The sequence below is a fragment of the Curcuma longa genome, chromosome 1 (assembly GCF_044706935.1).
Source record: "Curcuma longa cultivar G26 ecotype Majalengka, Jawa Barat chromosome 1, ITB_CL_G26_1.1, whole genome shotgun sequence".
Classification (NCBI taxonomy): Eukaryota; Viridiplantae; Streptophyta; class Magnoliopsida; order Zingiberales; family Zingiberaceae; genus Curcuma; species Curcuma longa.
In genome coordinates this window covers 9,220,701-9,246,599 of record NC_133861.1, presented here as the reverse complement: position 1 = coordinate 9,246,599, position 25,899 = coordinate 9,220,701, and the positions used below count along the sequence as shown (strand labels likewise).

The following is a 25,899-nucleotide window of genomic DNA, read 5'->3' as shown; positions in this document are numbered from 1 at the left end:
TTAAGTGATAAGAAGAAAAGGCAGTACTAGTATATACTCTTATGTCAAATAGGTTATTACTAGTCAGTGTCTAATAAATGGCATGACGTTCACTTATTTGTCCCCACTTCAACGAGGCGTTGCAAGTGGAAACTTGACAGTGCTACAAAACTAAACAGGAGACTATACGAGGAATTGCACCATAGATAGAGACAGGCAAACCTCCCAGCACTGGGGCTCATAATATATGATAGTCTTGAACACGAAAAGATACATTTGGTTTTTCATTGCAAGGAGAAGTGATAAATACCAAGAAGTAATAGCAATGACTGGTTTTTCAAAGCAATACCCAGCGTGCTCCAAGTATATCAACATATCGCTTGGAGAAGACAAATTAGAAATAGGTCAAGCTGAAGTATGCTATGTGCACATTTCAATAATTCAGACTCCAAATGCTAAACAGATGGATAGGCGCTAATGATTGACATGGATTATGGATAGACATTTTGATGACATTTGTGCGGGGTCTACACTCAAGCTTTGGAACTTACCATTTTTCACTAACAAGTAAAATCCTTGATTGAACAAAATAACTAATAATACTATGTTGTATGGGAGTTTGAGAGGGACTTCAAACTAAAATGTCGTAAGAACTATTAATAATGCAGCAAACCTAGTAAGATAATAGGACTATGAAAGGATCAAGCATAGCATGTAATTAATATATATGTACTAAGAAAAACAGGATTCCTCAAGAAAAGTTTGTATACTCTTCCTAAATGGTTCTACAAATGGATGATTGACCTAGAAATTTTAATCCTATCTAGTTCCTGAAAGTTATGATCTAAGATAATAATCACCCCTCTCATTAAGATCCATGAACAAAACTTGGTAAACCATCTGTAAAATATCCAAATATATCTTATCTAGAAGCCCATAAGCAAATAACTTTAACTTTAATACTTCCAAGGATCTGGAGGAAGACAATACAAGCATAAATGTTGACATGGTCATGAAAAAAATGTAAAACGTTTAACCACCCAAAAAAAAAAAAGCAGACAACACAACAGATACAACAAAATGTAGGTTATTCAGTCAATTGTCGAAGATTTCCTCTCTATGGCAAGAGCCAAGAGGGACCAATCAACTTCCTCTGCAGAAGCATAAAGACGGTCATCAAGTCAAGGGTCCACATGAGTCATGTTTGTTTTCTGTCATTATGGTTCTAACTATTCAATTAAGTGTGCATCTCTTTCATTACAAACTAAATTTCAAAGTGCAACAACTGTTAATTATTGCCAAACAAAAGAAGAAAATGACTTTGGTGATGCCATCTCAATAAACAATTAATCAAAAAGTAGTTTGGCAAAAACAAGAATCATTAGTCAATTCGGCAATCAGTATTGTCCCCTTCTTCCTCTTGAGTGGTTCCATTTTAAGTACCTGCAATAAACCTAAAAGATGACTCCTGCATTATGCTTCACAAGGATTTGGCTACATTTGATGTGTTTATGTTCAAAACAGAAACAGTGACAGGGATTATACAGTTAGTTGAAAGGTCCTTTGTTATAATAAAATTATTTGATGACTGAAATTGTTCATTAATTAGAATAATGAATTCAATTACTAACAAGGGGAGCAGGTCCATCAAGCTTTAATGTTACATCTGTTGATCGTTGTTGACCACATTTTGTTAGCTTGAAGAGGAAAAACATTAGAATCTGCAAGTTGCCAACTCATTTCAAAAACAGAGACCCTGCTAGATGAGCTGTAAATGACACTATCCAACGTGCGAAATCCCAGGCCGACCTTAGTTATAACTTATAATACAATGTACATAAATAGAATCAGAAATGAAATAGAATGGAATGATAAATCAAATAATTACTTCTAATCTGATATTTGGTTTCTTTAGAAAATACCCTTTCACTTTATATGCATAATGTTAGAGGTAGATAATTGAACTATGTACCGAAAGTTAGATGTGCATTCCATATGTTCAATTCTAGAATGAATGGTATACATTATCATTCTCAGAAAACAGGCATTCCATTTCACATTAATTCATTCAAGCAATGAAATGGAATCAAACCTCTGTTGCAGAAAACACATCATAGATCATGGATTCCAATATGGAACTGTATATACTACCCAACATGAATTAGTTCACACTAGCATATATCTCACACTGATGCTTGGTCTACTGTTCAAAGTTACCTCTGGTATTGAAATCCTTATTCTACAGAAGCTATATGATAGAAGTTAAAAACCCGGTGCAAAATTATTGTGTTGAAAGATAATGTCACAATTTGTCTTTGTAGCCTTTTTGGTGACTAATTTTATAGTTTGGGAAATATAGCTTGATGATGATGATGATGATGTGGGATAACTAATTTTATCTAAAATTAAGGCATTATATTAGCTTATGACTTAAAAGTAAGCTCCTCAATTAATCTAACACTTCCCTCAAACTAAAGCATATACATATAAACTTGTTACATACGCATATATCAAGTAGCAGGTAAAAGTATATGGTGTGATGATCTTCTAAGACAAGACATCTCAGACGAAATGGCAGCCAACCTCAATTTATTTAATGTGTTCATGGAATAAACACAGGATTATTTGCAATATGAAAGGTTGTTTAATTGTGGCAGTGAATATTTATTAGTTTGATAATAGTAAAACTAAGGTCATTAATAAAGACTTGATCCATGTCATCTCATAAATTGTGCCATTACCCTGTATTTTGCATCAGCATTGGACTATGCTACAATGCTTTGTTTCTTATAGGTTGCCTCTAGTATACATATAGACTTAAATCAATAGTATAAGAAAAAATACTAATATTTTATATCCATATTTCTAATACAATAGACCTTTTCTTTGAGATCCTTTTAATATATTGCAAGCTTCTTAACATTGCTTCCTAACAACACTTCTGAGGCATTTGCATAAGCTAGCTTACTGCAGAACATAAATATCGCCCAATAACAATATAAGATAAATGACTTTTCCCATATAGACTCAATAATGAGAAATCTTTTAAAATCATATCTCCTGACCATATATTATGATTGTCAAGGTTGAGATGACCGGGTCTATTGAGAGTAGGTCATGCTTGGACAATGACAAAAGGCGGTCAACGGAGAATTTGAACTTATGGTAGGACTATTACACCTAAATGTGAGGTCAAGCCTCAAACAAATTTACCACCTGAGACCCCATTGCATGGCTTGTGAGCCAGACATGGCTATAATTAGCAAAGTATATCTTACATACATTATGCACTATGAACACTTGCTTCTCCACCACCTAATCATCAAGGATCAATAGTTTAAATGACATGACCCATTTAATAAACTCAAGTAAATTTTATATTCAAGCAATATGATAAATATTTTTTAATTATGTAAAAAACTTAAAATATATTCCATATAATTAATTATATGTTATAACATATATGCTATATACTGTATATTTATACCGAATTTTTAATTAAAATATTATACTGCATTTTTAATTATACTTCAAATCTAAACCGGCAAAATTGCAAGATAACATTACAGGTTGTGTCGTGTAAGCATGCCTTGTCAATTTTTCTCAACTCTAGAACTAGTAGATGAGACCAATGATAGGGTTATATTAGAATGCTTCCACCTAGACCAAGCTAGCTGTGGACTCTAGCACAACAGGTACTAGTGCTGTGTCGGCTTAGGACTCTGATATCATATTAAATGAACAGGGAATCTTACATCTAATTAAGTCTCCAATACCTATATAAATAGTCATCAAATTTTGGACATGTGATGATCAAACCCTTGAATATTTACAAAATTACTCTTAGGTCCTTCGGTCCTGAACAAACAAAGCATACTATTCATTAGAATATGTAAAAAAAATTAAAATAAATAAATAAATAAACATTTCAAGAGAAAACACTTAACCACAAAGAACGGCCAAGAGATATGGTCCGTGACAAATGAGAAATTGTACAAATTTCAATAGGAAAATAGCTAGTTAGCTAACATGAAAAGATGAGCATACCAAGTTCTCTGCATCTAATTTCATTCAAGTGGCTTGATCATATAATAACTGGAAACACAATGGCACGGAAGAAAATAAAAGAAAATGTACGCAGATCTATTATCATAGCTACATTTCTACAACTGAAAAAAAATCAGACCTAAAAATGTCATTACAAGGGTATAAAGGAAAGTCTATGAGAATATTTACCAGTTAGCATCATATCAGGACAAATCTTAGAAGTGACAAAGTGGATCAACAATGGGAACACAACAAGATGAACATTGTTGCACAGTGTCAATTTTCTCGGGCATTACCAGCTGAGCACCCAATATGATAAGCAGAAACTGGTTGGTTAGCCATAATTTGAGCCAATTCTGTCCAGCTACAATTGGTTACAGTGGTTTCCCAATAGGCATGGTGAACAGGAGGTAAAAGCAAAGCTAATGATTTGTCTATCATTAAGAGACGGCCACATTTACTGTAGTAAATCAAAGGATTATCAGTGTATTTCTACTACTAGCATTAAAGCTGATATTACAAAATAGTCATCATTTTACCTGCATGCTTTTGAAAATAAAGTATGATGGCAGTAGATCCAATGCTGCAAAGAATACTATGTTAATATGAAAGCAAATACTATCATATCATACCACCAGCAAAACAATCTAGCAGAACTTCATATCATACTTTTAGAAAGTGTACCATGAGATAAAGATATGCATAAGCATATATTTAAGTTGATTGCATATGAACTTCAGCATAATGTGATTCCATGAGGTATAAAAAATATGCAATTCGAGTCCATATGCAATCATGTTAAAGATATGTAGATCATAAAGCATATTTTAGACTGACTGATATCATTTTAGCCGACAATTAACTCATATAAACCCAATCAATTTAATGGATTTGAGTCACCAGCAACAACAACAGCAACAACAACAACATCAAGCCTTCATTCCATTAAGCGAGGTCAGCTATATGGACTTGTTTTATCGTTGTTAACTAAGTTTTCTTTGGTCTCCCTTTTCCTCAATTCGAGTCCATATGCAATCATGTTAAAGATATGTAGATCATATAGTGTATTATAGGCTGATATCGTTTTAGCCAACAATTAACTCATATAAACCTAGTCAATTTAATGGATTTGAGTCACCAGCAACACCAACAACATCAAGCCTTCATCCCACAAAGCGGGGTCAGCTATATGGACCTATTTTATCGTTGTTAACTAAGTCTTCTTTAATCTCCCTTTCCTCGATCAATGTGTGTATTGATCAAGGTCTCACATCGCCTAACCAAAGCATTGATTGGTCGCCTAAGCACATATTCATACTATCTTAAACGCATCTTTCAAAGTTTTTCTTTGATAGACAATCTAGATTTTCTCTCTAATATTCATATTTCTTATTATGTCCTTCCTCATATGTCTGCACATACACTTTTACATCCTTATCTCTGTGACTTATTTTCTGCTCGTGTGCGCAATTCATAGCTCAACATTCAACTTCATATAATCATCTCTTTATGCTTTAAAGGTACCTTACAATCACAAAGAACACTTGACACCCTCCTCTATTTCAACAATCTCGTTTGTATCCCATGTAAAGCATCTCTATTAACACCTTCATCCTTTTGCAAAAAATGATTCTAGATACTTTAAACTCTCCATATATTATATCTTTACTCTACTAAACTTAAAACATTTTACTTTCAGTATTTCCAATCAAGATTCAAGCTTAATATTTGCTCTTTCATATGTCTCATCGACCAAAATAATGTTATCTGCAAACATATACCATGATAACATGTCTCGAATGTATCTAGTGAATTCATCCATGACTAATGTAAAAACTAAATGGACGAATTGATCCTTGATATACCCCTATCTTTATAGAAAATATTTCAGTTAATCTATTTAGAGTCTTCACTCTTATTATTACATTTTCATACATATGCTTAATCATTCCAAAATAAGTTACACTAACACCTTTCTAATTCTCCACATAATTTTTCTTTATCATAAGCTTTTTCTAGGTTAATGAACAATATGTATAAGTCTTGATTCTTTTTTGGATATTTTTCAATCAGTTGTCTAAGAAGATGTATAACTTTTATTGTTGGTCTTCAAGCATGAATCAAAATTAATTTTCGATCAACTTGGTCTCCTTTCTTAATTTGTTTCTATCACTCTAGCCTAAAGTTTTATGGTATGACTTATTTTTAATGTCACTATGATTCACATAATTTTGTACGTCTCCTTTGTTTTATACAAGGGATAAGAATACTTACCCTCCATTAATAAGACATTTTCTTCATTTTCAATATCAAATTCGATAACTTTGTAAATCATTTAATACCTTACTTCCATAGACGCTTTCATACCTCTATTGGAATATCATTCCACCCAACCACTTTTATTTTGTATTTCATTTAATGTCTGTTCTACTTCTGGAATTTGAATTCTCTAATAAAAATATAAATTTATATGTTCCTCTCACCTACTTAAATTTTCTAAGCTAAGTTGACTACCTAAATCTCCATTAATAAGTTGATGAAAATACCTCTTCTATTGTTTTTTTATTTCCTCATCCTTCACTATTATCCTATTGGATTCATCTTTAATGCATCTTATTTAGGTGAGATCTCTTGTTTTCCTCTCTCTCATTTTTGTTATTCTATATATATATATATCATTTTCCCCTTCTTTTGTATCAAGTTGGCGATACAAACGTTCGAAAACTTCATTCTTAACTTCACTCCCTACTTTTTAGGCCTCTTTCTTAGCTATGTATACTTTTTTAAGTTTTCTTTGTTCTTACAAATGTACAATAACTTATACATTATTCGTTTCCTGTCACTATTTCCTGTATTTCCTCATTCCACCATCAAAATTTTTTATTTGGTAGTGTCTGTCCTCTTGACTCACCAAGTACGCTCTTGGCCACTATTTTCAAATTTGATATGATCATATCTTATGTCGTATTCGAGTCATCATATATTTCTCCTAATACTTGTGCTTCCACACTCTCCTTCAAGATACTTTGCTTCCTATACTTTAACTTCCACTACTCAATCCTAGGAGTCATGCATGTTTTCTTTGATACTATTTTTGAGGCGTGTACCTAACACCGCTAACCTATGTCAGTTGGTTAAGTTTTTTTCAGTGATTTGAGTAAAAAAAATAAACATCTACAAGAATGGACTATACATAAAATATAAAAGAAAAATATCAACTAATTTATCCTTGTTTTAATCAAATCAAGGTTAAAAAACTTATATCATATTGATGATCAAGTTAAGTTCAAGCTTTGTACAAAGGCATGGAAACAACTAAGTAAAAGGCATAGCTTCTGTTGGTGCAATCACCCTTTGAGAGGAACCATCATGGTTTTGATGTTTTAGACAAAAAAAAGTAAGTTAGGCTCATTGTCGTATTTAATGTATGAAGCCATGTAGGACTTAGTTTATACACACGATGACTTGGCATGACTAAGGTATTTATTAGTTCAATGGCTCAAGGTTTATAAAGATTAAAAAGGGTAACACAGGACATCCTAGTTATCGCAGAATGAGGAGCATCAAGATGCAAGTGTGGCTGAGAGGTTAACTATGGAAGCAAAGCATAAAAGATAGCATAAGGACGCAGCCACAAGCTCAAGTGCATCTAAGAGATGAGAAACTTAGAGAGAGATGGATTTGTTGCAGAAATAGTTGTATGGTGACTTGAGAATGGAGTTCACATATACTTGAGAGAGGATAGTTCTTAACTTAGGTGAACTGAAACCCTGATTTAAAATTTTGAGTTGTATCGGAGTTTCGATCTATGACCGGAACGATACAATTTTGGTACTGTATCGTGTCGTATCAATATGGTTTCAGTATTTTTTAATATAAAATATATTAAAAATAAATAATTTAACTTAAATATTTAAAAATAAAAAAATCTGAAAAAAATAAAATATATATAAATATGATAAATAAATTTTATTATATATTTTTAGAATTAAAATAAATAATATATATATATATATATATATAAATCCTATTTAGATTATCTCAAATATAACCAGGAGTTAATTGAAATTATTAATCTAAATTTTAATAAAAGCCGTAAGTATCGAACAGAACGGCTCAGTATTTTAATCCATGACTGAAACATTAGATTAGTCATAGTCAGCATACCAGTCAACTAGTGGATCGACTCTAATGATTCGGCCGAGGAATAGAAAGGCTCTATTCGAGACTAAGGATGAGTCCAATCGACTAATGTTGGTTATGTCAACTAGGTAGTCAACTCAACCTAGTTTGAAGAAGAAAACAAATACCTAACAGAGTCGCAGATCCTGAGTCTTACGAAATCTGATGTTATACTCATATTGTTAAAATAGCACCTTGAACTACCAGAGAATTAAACATACCAGAAGAAGAGCAAGGGAAAGATCATTTTCTACACTGAGGAAGTGTTGCAGTGCTCTATCAGCATGCTCCTGCAGAGGAATCAAGAAATTGAGCTCAAGGTGCAACTGTTAACAGAAATTAGGAAACAAGTAGCTTCACTCCAATAACTTATTTTAACTTGATTTAAATAAATGCAAGCATATCAGCAAGTGACTACAATGTCTACTTAAGTTAATTAAAACAGTAGAAAATATGAACCTAAAGAAAACTTACAGTGACGTGTCTAAATACATGATGAACTGACATACCCCTTGCATGTATGTAGCTCCCTCCCTAGCAAAATGTCCCAGTCAGTATTAACACTAAAAAAAAAGAGGGATAGAAGATGATTACTAGGCACATAAACCACATGAATGTTCAATAGTTGAATACTTGAATTGAATACAAGCAATAAATCTTCTGATAATTATTCGTGGGCAGGCAAGGGAACTAGGAGCATTTTTTTGGACCAAAAGAGTTACTTTGTATATAATGGAAACACCAGAGGAAGATTTGGCTTTTACCAGAATAATGTTGGTGCAGTTTGCACTAACGATCAAACTCAGGTTTTGATGTATGACAAAGTGGTTAAAGTTAGGTTGTTGTTTTTAATCTCTTTACTAAGTGTGCAGGGTCGAAAGACTTAGAACCAGACACCAGGCTGAAGTCCAGGGTGGTTGAGCCCTGGCAGGAAGTCCAGTTGGGTCCGCGGAGCCTGACAACTGGCCGAAGACCAAGTTGGTTGAGACTTGGCAGAAAGACCAGGGTGGTTGAGCCTTGGCAGGAAGTCCTGGTGGGTTAAGAAGTCAAGTAGAGCTGCACGAGGTAAGTGAGGTAAGTCACTGGAGGAGCGAACCAGTGAGGACGAGTCCAATTTTGGACTTTAGGCGCGGTCCAACTTAGACCCACTTGGGTGATCTAAGTTGAGTCCTGGTTAGATCCTGGTCTGGATTGACAGGATCTAATTAATTTTAAATATTCTATATTTTAATATATTTTATTATTATACTAACTCTATTTTATATGATTTATTTGGTATATGGATAAAATTAATTTTGCATGTAAAACAAAATTAATCTTTATTATTATTTATTTTGTTAATATGAAATTTTATTAAATGATAAAATTATTTCTATCTATAATAAATATTTAAAGAGAATAAAATATAATATTATTTAAATTATCTTTTAATCCTAGATAAGATAAACTGCAAGTGTGGATCAAGTTTTGCAGTTTTTTTAAAACATTTGCAGATCTAGATAAACTCAATAGTTTCTATATAAAGCCTTGTTCAGTGCATGAATCCACAACTTCGACCAACGTCATTCTTCTGCGGCAGCCCGAGCTTTGACACGACCACGTCCAATTTCTGCCGGAAGATCACCCCCAACATCCGAGCGTCATCCAGAATTCTCTATTGTTGGGTAACGAAGTTTTTTTAATATTTATTTTCGGCACTTATTTAAAAGTTAAAAGTGTGGGGTTGTCACACTTTTGATTATTGTATTCGCCTACTCTACCAGAGTTTTTGTCTGGTAGAGAGATTTAGTGGATTGCCCACAGGAAAGGTCCAAGGGACCTGGGCCTTCGAGTAGGAGTCGTCGACGGCTCCGAACGAAGTAAAAAAATCACTTGTGTCTTTCGTACGCTTCGTATTTATTTTTTCGCTGCACGCTTTTCAAAGCATAAAGTTTCTAACTCTGATTTTTAAACGAACGAATTTTTAAAAAGCACGTGATTCACCCCCCCTCTCACGTGCACTCGATCCTACAAGTGGTATCAGAGCCCGGTTTGCTCTGAATCGGTGCAACCACCGTAAGAGCCGGGGGAGATCCATATTTTTTTCGTGTTTCAAATTTTTTTACAATCTAAATTAGGCATTGGTGCCTGAGTTTAGATTTTTTTTTTCTTCGTTCGTTCGTTTATTTACTCGAATCTGGTGCAACACCATTCGAGTCGTGCCTAAGTTTAAATTATTTTTTTTTTGTTTCGTTCGTTGGTTTTACTCGAATCTGGTGCAACACCATTCGAGTCATTTTTTCTCTCTATTATACCTCTTCCCGCACTGCTAATCCAAGACCCAGTCTTGGAACTTTTGTATTTATTTTTTTTGTGTGTGCAAGATCTAAATGGCCCAAGGCGAAGGCTATAGCACCGCTCGTCCTCCTCTTTTCAATGGGGAAGACTTTCCCTATTGGAAGAGAAGGATGGAGGTCTATCTGAAGACCGACATGGATCAGTGGTTCGCAATCCAGATTGGATATGAACCACCCATGGACGAAGGTGCAAATGCCCCCTTGAAACCAGAAAGATGGAACACAGAAATGAAGAAGGAAAGCACAAATTGAATTCAAGGCCCAGAATACACTTCAGTGCGGACTTAACAAAAGAGGAGTTGAACCGAATCGGCCCAACCAATTCAGCTAAAGAGACTATGGGACAAATTGATCAGAGTTGCATGAAGGCACAAACGACGCAAAGGTAACTAAGCGTGATTTGTTATTAAATAAACTCTTCAACATAAAAATGCAGGAAGGAGAATCGGCAAGCCAACTCCACGCTCGGATAAAGGAGATACTGAATGGACTCCACCTGATTGGGCACAAACAAGAAAACAGAGACATCATAAGGTATGCCCTGAACGCATTTCCTAGAAATTCACTATGGGCATCTATCGTAGATGCCTACAAAATTTCTAGGAACTTGTCTAAAATTAATTTAGATGAGTTATTTCTGTGAACTTGAATTGCACGAACAAACTAACGCCAAGGCCGAGAAAGGTATTGCTTTGTTTGCAGGTTCTTCAAAAGATGTCAAGTCGAAAAGCAAAATTCAAGAAGAATCCGAAGAAGAGTTAGAGTCAGACTCTAGATGAAGAAGAACAAATGGTGAACTTGGTAAGGAAAATGTTCACCAGAAGAAAAAATAAATTTTCAAAGAAGGACATTCAAAAGATGATGAAGCCCTTGGAAGGTAAAAACAACATAACCTGCTTTGGCTGCAACAGAAAAGGGCACTTCAGACATGAATGTCCTTACAAGAAGGAGGACCAATCCAAGAAGAGCAAGAAGAAGAAGGCTCTTCAAGCCACTTGGGACGAGAGCTCGGACGACTCCGATGATGAACCACCGAAGAACTCAAGCTACCTCGCGCTAATGGCAACCGGACCTGGATCGGACTCGGAGCTCGATGAAGATTCCGAATACGAGTCGAGCCAAGAGGTCGGACTCTTTTCGGACGACTCGACTGAGGTATACTTAGATTCGATTAATGAAAAGTTTTTTAAAATTATTTCTGTTTTAAATAAGAAACTGCTTGCATCCGAATCTAGGGCTGATCAGCTCCTTAAGGAAAATCAAGACCTTAAGGAGCAAATTCTTAATCAAAACTTAACTAAACAAACCCAAAATCAAACTAACTTGAAAATGAAAACTCCACCCTTAAGGGTGAAGTTCAAAAACTTAAGGATTTACTAGCAACTTTTACAACCCGATCCAAGAATCTTGACCTTATTCTTGGATCTCAAAAGGGCATGTATAACAAATCAGGGATAGGGTACAAATCAGGATCGACCCAAAGATCCTTTACCTCTTTTTTCCACCCCCGTAAAAATCAACGAAAAGCATGGGTCCCGAAAGCCTATCTAACAAGGCAAGTAGGGCAGAACCAATATTATATTCCCCAAAATGACATCCATTACATTAACCCTAAACACCCTACCTATCATTTAGGGGGAGGCACCAAATTAGTTGGCACCTCAAAGTCAGCCTTTACCCATTTGGGTACCTAAGACTAGTTAGACCAGGGTGTTTCAATGAGTAGGTTAAAAGTACAACTTCCTTAAGCGGCTTTGTCTAGAAAGTGGTTGTTGTTCCAATAAGGCTTCGGCCAAAGAAGGCCCCTGTGCCTCGCCACTGCCTGGAAGCCAATTATTGAAGTGTATTTTTAAACTACTACTTGTTAAACCTGAATCTAACAAAATAAAAATCAGATCAACCTTTATGAATCAAACTCAAACTCATCTCACACAAATCATAGGATTCCTTTGATTGACAACTTAGACCAAGTGAGATGAATAAGGATAACTAAATTTGTAGTATTGAAAATTTAAAATTCAAACCTGAACTTAAAATCGTATCTTAATTTAATTCGAATTAATAAATTCAAATTTAATTCAAAATTCAAATTTAATTCAAAATTCAATTTAAAATTCAAAATTCAAAAAAAATTCAACTTCAATTCAAAATTTTTTCTTTTCCAAAAAAAAAAATTTTTAAGTTTTAAAATTTTTTTCAAAATTATTTTTAAATTTTGTTTCAAAATTCTTTCTAAATTTTTTAAAATTCAAAATTTTATTTTCTAAATTTTTTCTAAGTTTTTTTTAATTCAAAATTTAGTCTTCAAAAATTATTTCTAAATTTTTAAATTCAAAATTTTATCTTCAAAAATTATTTCTAAATTTTTAATTTTAAATTTTACTTTCAAAATTATTTCTAAGTTTTTAAATTCAAAATGTTACTTTCAAAATTCTTTTTAAGTTTTTAAAATTCAAAATTCTATTTTCAAAATTATTTCTATTTTTTTAACCGTGCTTTAGTTTTTTAATTGTGAACCTCAATTTAACCTAAATGGGCAAAGCCTTAATTTTCCTTATTTAACTATAGAAAAATAAATGGATTATCGACAGTGGGTGCTCCAGGCACATAACTGGGATCCCACCAAATTTACAAAACTCAAGTAGAAAAGACTAGGAACCGTTGCTTTTGGAAACAACGATAAATTTAAGGTAATTGGCTTAGGTTAGGTTCTTGTCCAATGAATGTCTGATCAAACACACTGACAACCCAGGCTAACTTGGCATATATATTTACTAAACCACTACCTGAATCTAAATTTAGCAACTTAAGAAGGTTAATAGGAATATGTGTTGTAGACTAGGACCAACCTGATTACTTTTACCTTTTGAAAAATCAACTTAATTGATCTTCAAAATTGAATTGGATTTTCAAACTTGATTTTCAAAATTGATTTAGTTTTCAAACTTGAGTTTCAAAATTGGTGAACTTAGCCTGAGTCTGACCCCTAGAACTACAGGAACCCATAGATTTAGGTAGCAGCATCTTTACAAAACATTAAGGTTAACTTGTTGGTGCTTGCAAAACATAGAAAGGTTATGAGATGCATAGGACTTTGCCTGAACTTCAGAGTGCTTTAGTCTGTGCACCACAGCAAATCTGGGCGTTAAATACCAACTTGATATTAATTAAGTCAAATAGTCTTTCTGTAAATCCAAGCTAGACACTAGTGCTTGACTTGACTAATCATCTAGATAGTTAGCTAGTAACTAAGATTAGACACTTAAATGAGCTAAAATTCTTACATGGTGCAGGGGGAGCATGAGTCAAACATTCTTATTTTGTGTTCTTTCAAATCTGTTAGTTAAAAATTATTTTTGAAACTTATTTTTAAAAATATTTTTTCCCCTTAAAAATCTGTTAGTTGATAATTATTTTTGAAAATTATCAAAATAGTTTTATTGATTTACTTCTATAAATGATTCTTTGGAAATATTTTTTTTCTTCTAAGTGTATTTCTAGTTTGGATATCCCTACGACACAATAGGATGTTTACCTTATAATTGATGAGGAATCCTAAGGGCCTGCCAGATTAAAGGGGAGTTCAAGCTGAAATACTTGGAAGTTTGTCGCCTAGTTTTGAAAACTACTAAATATTGAGATATTTCTTTTGAAATAATTTTTTTAAAAAATATCATATCAGCTTTTCATTTTTTTTCTTTGAAAAATAATTGACTCTAATTCTTGCCTAAAGCCTATTTTTTCTTAGCATTCATTTCTACTCCCTTAGACCCAGTATACTTATTTTTGATGAATGACAAAGGGGGAGAGTAGGGTTAAAGTCTAGAAAAATGAGCCTATTTTTGATGTTTGCTTGCACCTTGCACTTTCATGTTTACGTCTTGTGCTATCCATTTGCATGTGTAATATATCTGTTGTTTTTTCTAACTTTAACCTGAGTTGTCAATACATCAAAAAGGGGGAGATTGTTGGTGCAGTTTGCACTAACGATCAAACTCAGGTTTTGATGTATGACAAAGTGGTTAAAGTTAGGTTGTTGTTTTTAATCTCTTTACTAAGTGTGCAGGGTCGAAAGACTTAGAACCAGACACCAGGCTGAAGTCCAGGGTGGTTGAGCCCTGGCAGGAAGTCCAGTTGGGTCCGCGGAGCCTGACAACTGGCCGAAGACCAAGTTGGTTGAGACTTGGCAGAAAGACCAGGGTGGTTGAGCCTTGGCAGGAAGTCCTGGTGGGTTAAGAAGTCAAGTAGAGCTGCACGAGGTAAGTGAGGTAAGTCACTGGAGGAGCGAACCAGTGAGGACGAGTCCAATTTTGGACTTTAGGCGCGGTCCAACTTAGACCCACTTGGGTGATCTAAGTTGAGTCCTGGTTAGATCCTGGTCTGGATTGACAGGATCTAATTAATTTTAAATATTCTATATTTTAATATATTTTATTATATACTAACTCTATTTTATATGATTTATTTGGTATATGGATAAAATTAATTTTGCATGTAAAACAAAATTAATCTTTATTATTATTTATTTTGTTAATATGAAATTTTATTAAATGATAAAATCATTCTTATTTAATATAAAGGAGGATAAATATTTATAAGAGAATAAAATAATATATTATTTTTAAATTATCTTTTAATCCTAGATAAGATAAACTGCAAGTGTGGATCAAGTTTTGCAGTTTTTTTTAAACATTTGCAGATCTAGATAAACTCAATAGTTTCTATATAAAGCCTTGTTCAGTGCATGAATCCTACAACTTCGACCAACGTCATTCTTCTGCGGCAGCCCGAGCTTTGACACGACTACGTCCAACTTCTGCCGGAAGATCACCCCCAACATCCGAGCGCATCCAGAATTTTCTATTGTTGGGTAACGAAGTTTTTTTTATAGTTATTTTCGGCACTTATTTAAAAGTCAAAAGTGTGGGGTTGTCACACTTTTGATTATTGTATTCGCCTACTCTACCAGAGTTTTTGTCTGGTAGAGAGATTTAGTGGATTGCCCACAGGAAAGGTCCAAGGGACCTGGGCCTTCGAGTAGGAGTCGTCGACGGCTCCGAACGAAGTAAAAAAATCACTTGTGTCTTTCGTACGCTTCTATTTATTTTCCGCTGCACGCTTTTCAAAGCATAAAGTTTCTAACTCTGATTTTTAAACGAACGAATTTTTAAAAAGCACGTGATTCACCCCCCCTCTCACGTGCACTCGATCCTACACTCATTACCATTCACAGCATACCCAAAGAACCACAGTAATAGAAATTTAATGAAGTTGAGATAAATCATCTGAGACTAGTCTTGTCAGGTGGACATGCTGGTTCAGGCAAACAACCTAGCCTTTTAGCCCGATAAAAAGCAAATGGATGTATTCTGTCATAGTTTAAATTAATGGTTTTATTTTCAAATGATATAGTGTTATACTAAATAAAAAAGGTGAACACTGATCCAAGTTTTAGCTATATGCAGATCGGAAATTGGAAGAAATGATTTGAGCATGAAAAATGAAATCACAAAAAAGTTTAGCAAATACCATTTCCAACACTGCACTACTAAAATAGTGGAAGTACGGAGAAGTAATTGTGGGTGAATACAAGGTAGAACAATAAATTATAATAAACTATTTGATATCTTCACCATGAATTCATAATAAGCTGTTAGAATTTCAAACCAGCAAGCGCATGTTCAAATTTATAATATGTTCTATATTGTATAACTATGACACCGATGTTGAAATATCTGAAAGGCAGCATTGCCCAGAGACAAATGCACATAGAAACCGTGTATACTGACAATGACTAAGAAGATGACCAACAATTTTAATGGCACGCTATTATATTACTAGCTAAGAAACCACAAAAGTAAGATGAGTAGACAAAATGACTACATCCTACATTGTTAAGGAAAAATCGCAGTGTTCTTTGCATTTGAAAGAGTAAATAGTAACTTACACAAAATCAGACTAAAAGATTGAAAGGCAACCTAAATGAAGAGCCAAAATAAAAGTTAAAATCACTGTCTACAAACTCATGATCATGTATATATAATGTAAAAAAACTAATTAAATCCAACCTAGTCCTGTCAACAGCTGATGTGCCAGCTTGCCCTGCAAGTTGTCGTTTCCAAGTATATGCAACAACAGCACCATCTGGACAAATAAGGGGCATGTGCAAACCCCAAGAATTACTTTGTAGCTTGGTAGCACTATTCAAAACTCCAGATGTTTCCAGTTGGTTTCCTAAGAGCAGAGAGAATAATAACACTGATAGGCTAAGGGCCATGTTCTTGAAATATGCAAGCTAAATGAAATACTTCTTTGACAATGCCATTGTAATAGGCAAATAAAACAGAAAAAAAAACAGAGTAAGATTGATAGAAAATATTATGCAAGCTCAGTTGATTAAATACTTTCATATGGTAGAAGTTTTTGTGGCTGGAAATTTCTCTAGCTCTTATGGTCACTAAATAACTCACTCCACAGAGATAAATGGAAATCAAATTTAAGAATATAAGTGCTTGTCAATAGCTATTTTAAACTTTTTTTTTACAAGAATCATATACCTTTGCAAGAAAGTATTACCGAAATCAAAATAAAACTGCACAAATTGATCAATCATAAGCCAAAATCTGGATTGAGGCTATGTTACTATGAGAAAAAAGAAAAGGTGGAGAGACGGAAAAAATGAAATGAAAGCTTTGTCTTCCTTTTCCTCAAATTTGATTTGTCCAAATCTGGAGAAAATTATAGTCACCTCATCTACGTACGCTTGCCTTTGACACTGCTTCTACACTACAAAACTGTCTAATGTCTCCACTCCTCTGCCTTCAGAAGAAGATGATGGTATGATAAGAATTTTGTTTTTTCCTTGTTTCCATATCCCCTTTAGGAAACATGGCTAGAGTAATATAACTTTTCTTATACTTCCCTTAATTTTCTATTTCTACCTTTTTCTATCTCTCTTGTTCTCTCTCTCAAGAAAACACACACTTGGAGACATTATTGTTTTCTTCTCATGCCATTCACCCAGCAATAGTGTTATACTACTACTGTAGAGTGTTGATGTAGACATCTCATTATCCAATGTACTTAGACAACCCGTGATCTAGAAAATCAAGTAAATTACACACACCTCTATAAAATGTTTTGCAAAGTTATATCACCAGTAATATTCAAATCAACAAAATTATTTTTCATTATATTAACTAGAATTTTCTTTGTTCTTCTAGCCATTTCAACTTTAATTTTAATCAATTCAATTCATCTAACTATGATACTCATTGGTCGCCTTTGAATATCCATACCATCTGAACTTTTTTTTTATTTTATCATCTATTGGCATTACCCTCAATTGCTCCAAGATAGTAAAATTGTTATGATAATAAAAAAGACAATTATTTCAACTAAAAACTTAATTTAGAAGATAGTAAAATTGATATGATCATAAAAAAGATAATTATTTCAATTAAAAATTCAATTTAGAAGTATCTCCTTTTATTGTAGATTAAGTTAATTCCTTTATTTCTTAGAATTAGTCATTTCCATAATTTTTCTCTAAAATTAACTATTTTATTGCAAACAAGGGACCTCTCGAATGCTTTAATCAATATATGGATCTTTTTTTAATAAGAAAAAAAATAAATGCATTTGACATATAGAGGTCAACCAAATCCCCTCAAAGTAATCATCTCTCTCCCCTACCATTCTTTGGTGTCCTCCCTCGGATAGGACTCGGATTCTTATCAACTAAGACAGATATTGTCCTCTCCTCCACCACTATCCATCTACACCATAGTTGACACAACCCCTTTTAAAGTTTCAACACCATCATCACCTCCCAGTTCCACCACTACCTCCTGTTTTTATGCAACACCACTATCAATGTTTGAAATGTCAAATTGTGTTGTCCGAAACGATCGATATTTACCCTTCCGGCGTGGGACTGGCACCACGATCACGAGGGCCTCGTGAGGTGGCGGAGGGTGTCGCAACCTTGCGACAGCCTCCGCGGGGCCATGACAGTAGTGATTTTTTCTTTTTTAATTATACATAAACTATTAATTATATATAATAGTTATAATTATTATTAATAATAGTTATAAAATATTTAAAAAATATTTTAAATATTTTTAAAAATCAATAACATATTTTATAAAATAATTCAAAATTTTTAATATATATTGAAAATTGAATATAAATTTAAAATAATCTAAAATTTTTTAAAATTATAATTCTTAAACCTTTCAAATAAATTTTAAAAATTTATAAATACATTCAAAAATAATTTTATAATTATCTTTGAGTCTTTCAAATGATTTTATAATTTTATATCTAGTTTTGAATTTTGAGAATTACTTATTTTTTAAATAATTTTTATAAAAATTAAATAGGCATTATCTTATGAGAAAATATTGACATATGAACTCAACATCACAAAATATAGAGCATATTTAATAATCAAATATTAATAAAATTAATATACACTTACATTTAAAAATTTTAAAAAGTATCGAAATTGAATCGATAAGCATGACACAGTATCAAAACTCCGACATAAGTCAAAATTTTAAACCATGTCCACTACCAATACCATGCAATTTGTCCTAGCTTCTATGATCCTTCATCATTGTCTTCACATTAGGATGCATAATTGGAATTCTATTGCAACGTGACTACGCCCATCATTAGTATCAAAGGACGTCGATGCCTTGAGCTAAAATCTCTCTCATGAATTCTCATCTTTAAAACTTACTCTTCATTTTATTGTTTATTTATATTATAAAAAAGTAAAAACTATTGTTTAAACAAATTGTTCTTAGTCTTAACTTTAAAAAAAGAAAGAAAGTTTATCCCAACATAACAGTAGGAGGTTTCCAACTAGAAGCAAAGTAAACAATGAAACTAGAAACTAATTTTACAACAAAATTTGAGCAACTTCAAAACTCCACATTCCAACTAGAAGTAAAGGAGGTTGCAAAACTAGAAGCTAAGTTTACAACCAAATTTAAGCAACTTTAAAACTCCACAACAATCATGACCCAAAGATTAATATTATTGAGAATTTTGAAGAGCCGATTTGTGATTCCTTAAAAAATTTAGAACTTTTTCCAAAATTACAATTTAATAACCCACACTCCCATTCCCTCCTACAGAGTGTGTTCCATTCCTTCCCATCCAAACCCTTATCTTCTTCCCCCAAGCCGCCGACATCCACGCCGCGTCTCTACCGTTATTGTTGCACACACCATCACAACCGCCACTACACACACTAACCCCACTGCACTATTGCAGTCAACACTATTGTCACTACCACACACTGACATCATCATCGCCATTATTGCACATTATCATTGTGAAAGGAACCTCAACCGAGGGCCCCTCAATTGTCAATGTTGCCCCTAGTTGTTATCATTCTCCTCTCTAACAATCGTAGGTTTTTGAGTTTAGACCCACCAAATCTAAGGTTGTCTTGTAGCAAACCAGAGTGATTTGGACCGTCTGCTCAAGTGTATATTCCTACTTGTTTCTAAAAGTTTACCTAGTGCATGATTTGATAAAAATAAATTCCTTAAGATTTAATTATATCTTTATTAGGAGAAAATTAGTTACAAACTCATATCTACTTCTATTGCTCGATAATGTTTCCTATTCTATGCTTGCCTTTTATGTTCTAGTTGATTATCTATTTGTTGTTACTCTATTGAAATTTATTGATTAAGTTACCAAGAGACAACTTGAAATTTAAAAGAAAGATAATAAAACCTCGGGTAGCCCCTCTAAAGAAAATGGAACTATCATGAGAACCATAATTGATCAAATAACATAATTAATTCTGCTAAACCAATCACATATAGATGAATAATATGAGAGAGCTTCTACTCTGTGCTCTGAAGAAGTTATGTGAATTCTTAACTAAATTAATAAGGAAATGAATGCAACCTTGTACCACAACTTTATAATTTATAAGAGCTACGAAATTAGTTATGCTAAATAAAAATCTAATAAACTTCTATAAATTGTAGAGCATTGATTTCTGTTCTCTAAAGGAGTTATGTGACTACATAAAGTGAATTAATAAACAAATTAATTACTTATAGATCATTAGCTTCACGCTCAAAAAAGATTCTTGAGTCTTTTCGCGCATTTGTAAATTTCAGCCTATTGCATAAGATACTTTACTCACTTGGTGGATTGTGGATCGCTCACCATATTCTTATCTGAGGTACATTTCAGATGGATTGTAGGTCATTCAGCATATATATATATATATATATGATGGATTGTAGGTCATTTCAGATGGATTATGCATTTTGTTGCGAGTAGATTGCAGCCTATATACGATGCATCCTTATCGAGTGAATTGTGGGTCATTCACTCCTATTTATATTTATGTATGATTTGTTCGAGCATCAAGTGAATTGCAAGTCGCCTTTACATATACGACACATCCTTTAATGGGTGGATTGCGGGTCGTTCACGTCTTAATAAATTATTGATTCAAGAATAAAGTAAGATTAAACTTTTTGTAACATTGTAAAAGGGGAAATAAACGAGAATTTGATTAAACTAATTAAAATGGGAATGATAGAAGAATAACGAGAAAGGAGTAATGATGTAATTATGTTAAAGGATATGAGAATAGAAATTATAGCTTATGTCGTTGTCTTTTGTGATTGGTTTCATGCACTTCTCTTCTTACCGCACTTTCCCCTTTTGTGTTGGCTCCTTGTTTTCCCTTAACCTCTAAATTCCCAAACATGAAGCAATCTTCGAGGTTTGGACAGTATTATGGGATGATCTTACTCAAAGATGTTCGACAATAGTATTAGAGTCAATTTCTATTAAGGTTCATTTATTTTATTTATTTTTCTAGTGCATGGTTGTTACTTTTATGCATTCTGATATTTTAGTACTTTGGTGCATTCTTTTCAATTGTCAACGTGAGTCTAGTTTTGTATGGCATCATTTGTCTAATAAGGTCATTATTTTGAGTTGTGCATTGTGTTAACATTTCTTTATATCATTATTGAGTTAACATTTGTCTATATCATTAGATAAATTATTAAGTATTCATGTTTTTTACAACCTTGTGCACCCTTACAGTATTACCTATGGTTATGATGTAGTGATGAATATTGTCATGAGTATAGGGATAGACTAGGATGATGGCCCATCGACCTAGACAATTCCAACAAAATCATAAAAATGACCATAAGGAAGATTGAGACAATCTTTCCTTCTTGAGTGGAGGAAGAATTCACCCATTGGAAAAGTGAAGGCCCTACTAAGTAAACTTCAAAAACTAAAAAGTTCTTATTTTCACTTTCACCATACAGGAGGTGGTACTAAGGTGGAGATCAACCTTTTGGACATCGAAGGTGGTGTCATGACAATTAGTTTGAGTCATCTCGAGGGCATTCATCGTAGAAAAAGTTTATGGCTGGTCTTTTTATCCATTTCAGTTGTTTTATGAGAGTGTAGATGAAAGGTTGGTCAAATGTGTATGAAGCATGATACTACTGAAGTACCAAAGACTCTTTAACTAAGATCATGATTGGTGGAACTACAATTATTGGATACGTTTGAAGAACTATCCTAACATCCCACAGAAGGTTAAGATGTAAACCATGATCATCCTATGTTTCACAACTACAAGAGAAGATCAATAAAGAAGGATGAGGAAATAAAAAAGTTGTGAGCGATCAATAAATGGGTAAGAACATTACAAGAAGAGATAGAGCAAAATAATTGACAATTAGAACAGGATTATAGAGGTAACCCTCATGTGGATCCAAATATAATAATATTTGTTAGAAATATTCACTTATTATAGTCATCCTGGCATACTACATGAAGTTTTTGTATTAATCCTTACTACAAGTCTCCATCATCCACCCAATCACTACAATCATATGCAGTAACCACACATTCATCATTTCCATGTTCCAGCATATGTAAGCATCAAGCAAAAAAATCTCTTTCTAAAATCACTTGTATTGAGCCATGTCATCCTCCAATGAGAGTACATCTTCCTCAATGTTACCAAGCTAGGAGATTGCACAGCAGGTTAGAGTTCTTTCAGAATGGAGACCTGGTCCTTGTCAATGACCTTCAGTATCTCCCTCGTTTCAACATGTCCAAAATCACTTGTGCTCAAGGAAGACAAAGAATACCCCAACTACTCTCTTGATCCCAAAGAAGTCTTAATGCATCCACCTCTTCTAAAATAAAGATTTGGCGCAAGGTGTTCATGTTGCCAAACTCTACAAATAAAAGTCTCAATGTCTTGGCCACAACTCTATGAAAACTCGTTGCAAGACATTGCATTCTCCTATCCTCAATTGATCCAAAGAAAATTTCAATATGCCCATATCTACTCAAAGAAGACTTGATATGAGGCAACCTTATGCCATAACTCCATATCTACCAATGCCCATACCTGAGCCATTGTCAAAAAATAATAGAAAATAAGAGTTCATTCTGGCCAATCTTGAAGATAAAGTTCCAGCATAATAGAAAATTATGATCCTAGCATTATTTTCTCTAGAATTTATCAACAAGGCAACCTCTTGGATTCCTATAGATTATCACAATATGCATCTTTTTGTGTCAAACAAATTAATAAAAAAAATATAGTTTTTGGCAAATGGAGGTCCATCCCATGGAAGTGACCATCCCCTTCCATTTTCTAGTATTCTCCCTTATATAAGACCTGGGATCCAAAAAACTACAAGGAACCTAGGGATTTAACAATTACATTAAGAACAATTTGAGTTAATTACTCATTTCCGTTCACTTTTTGACCTTTACATAATAATTCTAGCATTATTACAGACTGAACTAGCAAGCATGCTTGAGATGTTAAATCTACTTAAAACTAATAGGAATGCCTATGTTCACTCTCTAAAGACCACATTAAACATCACAACCAAGAAACAAAGCCAAACACTTCTGTCGTGCCTAGATGGGATTGGAAAACAAGTCCCCAAAACAAGGGAAGCTAAATCAAACAGTTTGAGTAGTAATTTAGACAAAATTGTTTGATCCATACTGGAAATAGCAAATCAATGACCGACGAGCTATGGAAGCTGTAAACAGAAACAACAAGCTCTGGAAGAAAATAACCAGAAGAAGAGAAACAAAAGAGTATGGGGAAGAACGAAGAGGTCACCCAGTCTGCTCAGATCCTGGAAGCGCTGGCGCATGGAGGTTTCCTCCCTGAGGATGAACTGTACGGTCTTGTTGCTCGACTGCTGAGGACCTCCGGTCGCCAAGAAAATCGCCTCGAGGAGGCGGTCTGCTCCCAGCCGGATATCAGCGATTTTACGAGCGGCGGACGCCAGCCGCTCCACGGCCAGAGCCACCTGCTTCGGAGGAGCCTCCGTGGAAGCTTCACCGCCAGATTCCATCGGATCCTGAGACTGCTCCGTCGCTGCCCCCGCAGAGATCTTCTGTTGGGGTTGCGGTATCATCCCGCTCTGCGCCTTTCAGATATGGTCGGGGACCTTACGTTGTTAGGTCGGCGATGAACCCGCTTGATACTTCCATAACCGAAAGGGCAACTTGGGGTGCAGTTGGGGATGGACAAGGAGAAGGAGACCGACGATAAAAAGCCTCGATCTCCTCCCCGGAGGAATGCTCACTGCAGCGGCGACAAGCCGACGACCACTCTCGGCGAGTAGAGGTCTTTTTTTTTCAAGAGCGATTGGCGGAATAAATAAAACCAAATTATTAATAATAAGGTAATTCTTCAGTTTTTTTCCTACTTAATTTTTTTAAAAAAAAAATATTTCAAATCGCATGATTCCAAAAATACTTCTTCACTTTCCACCTTTATCTTATCCACTGAGCCAGATTGGCCAACGGCGACACTGCCATGCAAAGTGGACCACGAAATTGCGATTGCAACTGGTGTTCAGTGAAAGGTGTTTGCAAATCTGTCAATTATTTGTTGGATTGTTTTATTGTTGGATTATTTTTGTTTCCACCTTTCTGATATTACTCTACTGCTAATGAATCGATGGATTTAGGTGCGACTTCTTGGAATTTTGTCCATTTTTTGTAGGAGACCCCAAAATTATAGGGTGCAGAAAGAAACCATCTATCTTCTCTCAACAAAAGAAAAATCGGAGGAGTTGTTTGCTTAAGGTCTCTTTAGCCAAGGAGGGCGTTCAGACCGTGTCAAGACTCGGAGATCTTCTAGTATCCTCCATCAAGAAGTAGAACCACGTGAAGTACTTGTCATACTTAGCATGATAGATGCCTCCTAAGGATCAGAAGGAATTATACATACCTGGTAAGACGTACGAAGCAGAGGATAATAAGAAGCAAAGGTAAGCATCCTATGAAGGGTAAACCTATTCTGTTCTTTTAACTAAAAAGTCAATTGTTGCATGAATTCAGACCTTAAAGAATTCGAAAAACAGTTTAATCTGTGGAGAAATCACTGGTACGAAAGAAAGAATCTAGACTACTTAAACTTGGAATCCTTATCAAAAGAAGATTTTGCTCATAATCTACAAGTAACTGCATACAGAGTTGACCTTGGCAACAAAGCTCTTTTTGCCATAAGTAAGCAAAACTGCATAAATATTTTAGATCTGCGAACTAAATTGCAGGAGCAAGAAAGTCAACTACAAGAGATTCCAAAACTTGCGAAGATCATAAAGCAACAGCGAGCAGATCTGAAAGATTTGCTAACTAAGCAAGACCTACTGAAAGAAGAGATCTTGCAACTTAGGCAAGATTATCTGGCAAGGCGACCTTTGTCTAAAAAGGACGTTGAAGAGTTGGTTGTTAAAGTCAGTGAACAACCCAAAACCATCAACAAGCAAACAGAAGCTCTTACTGAAGAACTGTCAAAAAAGGTTGATAAAGTAGAGGAGCTGATTCATTATTTGAAGAAGTCTATTATGGGATGAACCCCTTAAAGGACTCATCTGAATACAAGGAGGCAGTTAACGCTACATCTCAAGGTTGGCCAGAGAACGGTGTGGGCATAACAGAGAAAGAGACGGTACAAAACCTAGCATCTCTTTCTAGACAACTTAATTCCATACTCTTTACTGTTATTAAGCTTAGGCAAGAAGTTGCGGAGCTCAGAGGCAAAGCCCCTGCTCAAGACCTCTCTCCATTAATTGAGCAACTCAACAGGACTCACCTAAGTCCTCAAGGAGCATCCTTCTCTAAGAAAAAGGGAACCATCAAGGTATACAGAAATCCCTTTGATGTGCTAAAGGAAATTTCAAAATGACTTCACAAAGGTCTCATCTCCCATCCATCACCGGAGCTGAAGTAGCAGCAACAAGTAGAGTTCCTGGAACACCGCTGGTAGAGGATCAAATTAGAGGCTACCGGCGTA

The 25,899-nt window shown here is 34.4% G+C and overlaps 1 protein-coding gene across 5 annotated transcripts; it reads right to left on the bottom strand.

Annotated features, from left to right (window-relative positions):
- LOC141847333 (mediator of RNA polymerase II transcription subunit 27-like) lies at positions 1-24,223 on the bottom strand. Of its 5 annotated transcripts, none has more exons than XM_074735391.1 (7): positions 23,710-24,223; positions 16,613-16,778; positions 8,718-8,742; positions 8,430-8,498; positions 4,566-4,609; positions 3,756-4,486; positions 1-1,700 (listed from the first exon to the last, which is right to left on the bottom strand). In XM_074735391.1, the coding sequence occupies exons 1-6, from the start codon at positions 24,008-24,010 to the stop codon at positions 4,303-4,305; spliced, it is 789 nt and encodes a 262-aa protein (XP_074591492.1). In that variant the 5' UTR covers positions 24,011-24,223; the 3' UTR covers positions 1-1,700; positions 3,756-4,302. The 5 variants fall into 5 exon arrangements, with proteins under 5 accessions (XP_074591492.1, XP_074591642.1, XP_074591566.1 ...); XM_074735541.1 differs by having other exon boundaries at positions 1-1,422; XM_074735465.1 differs by having other exon boundaries at positions 4,216-4,486.
- Between the last annotated feature and the right edge of the window lie 1,676 nt (positions 24,224-25,899).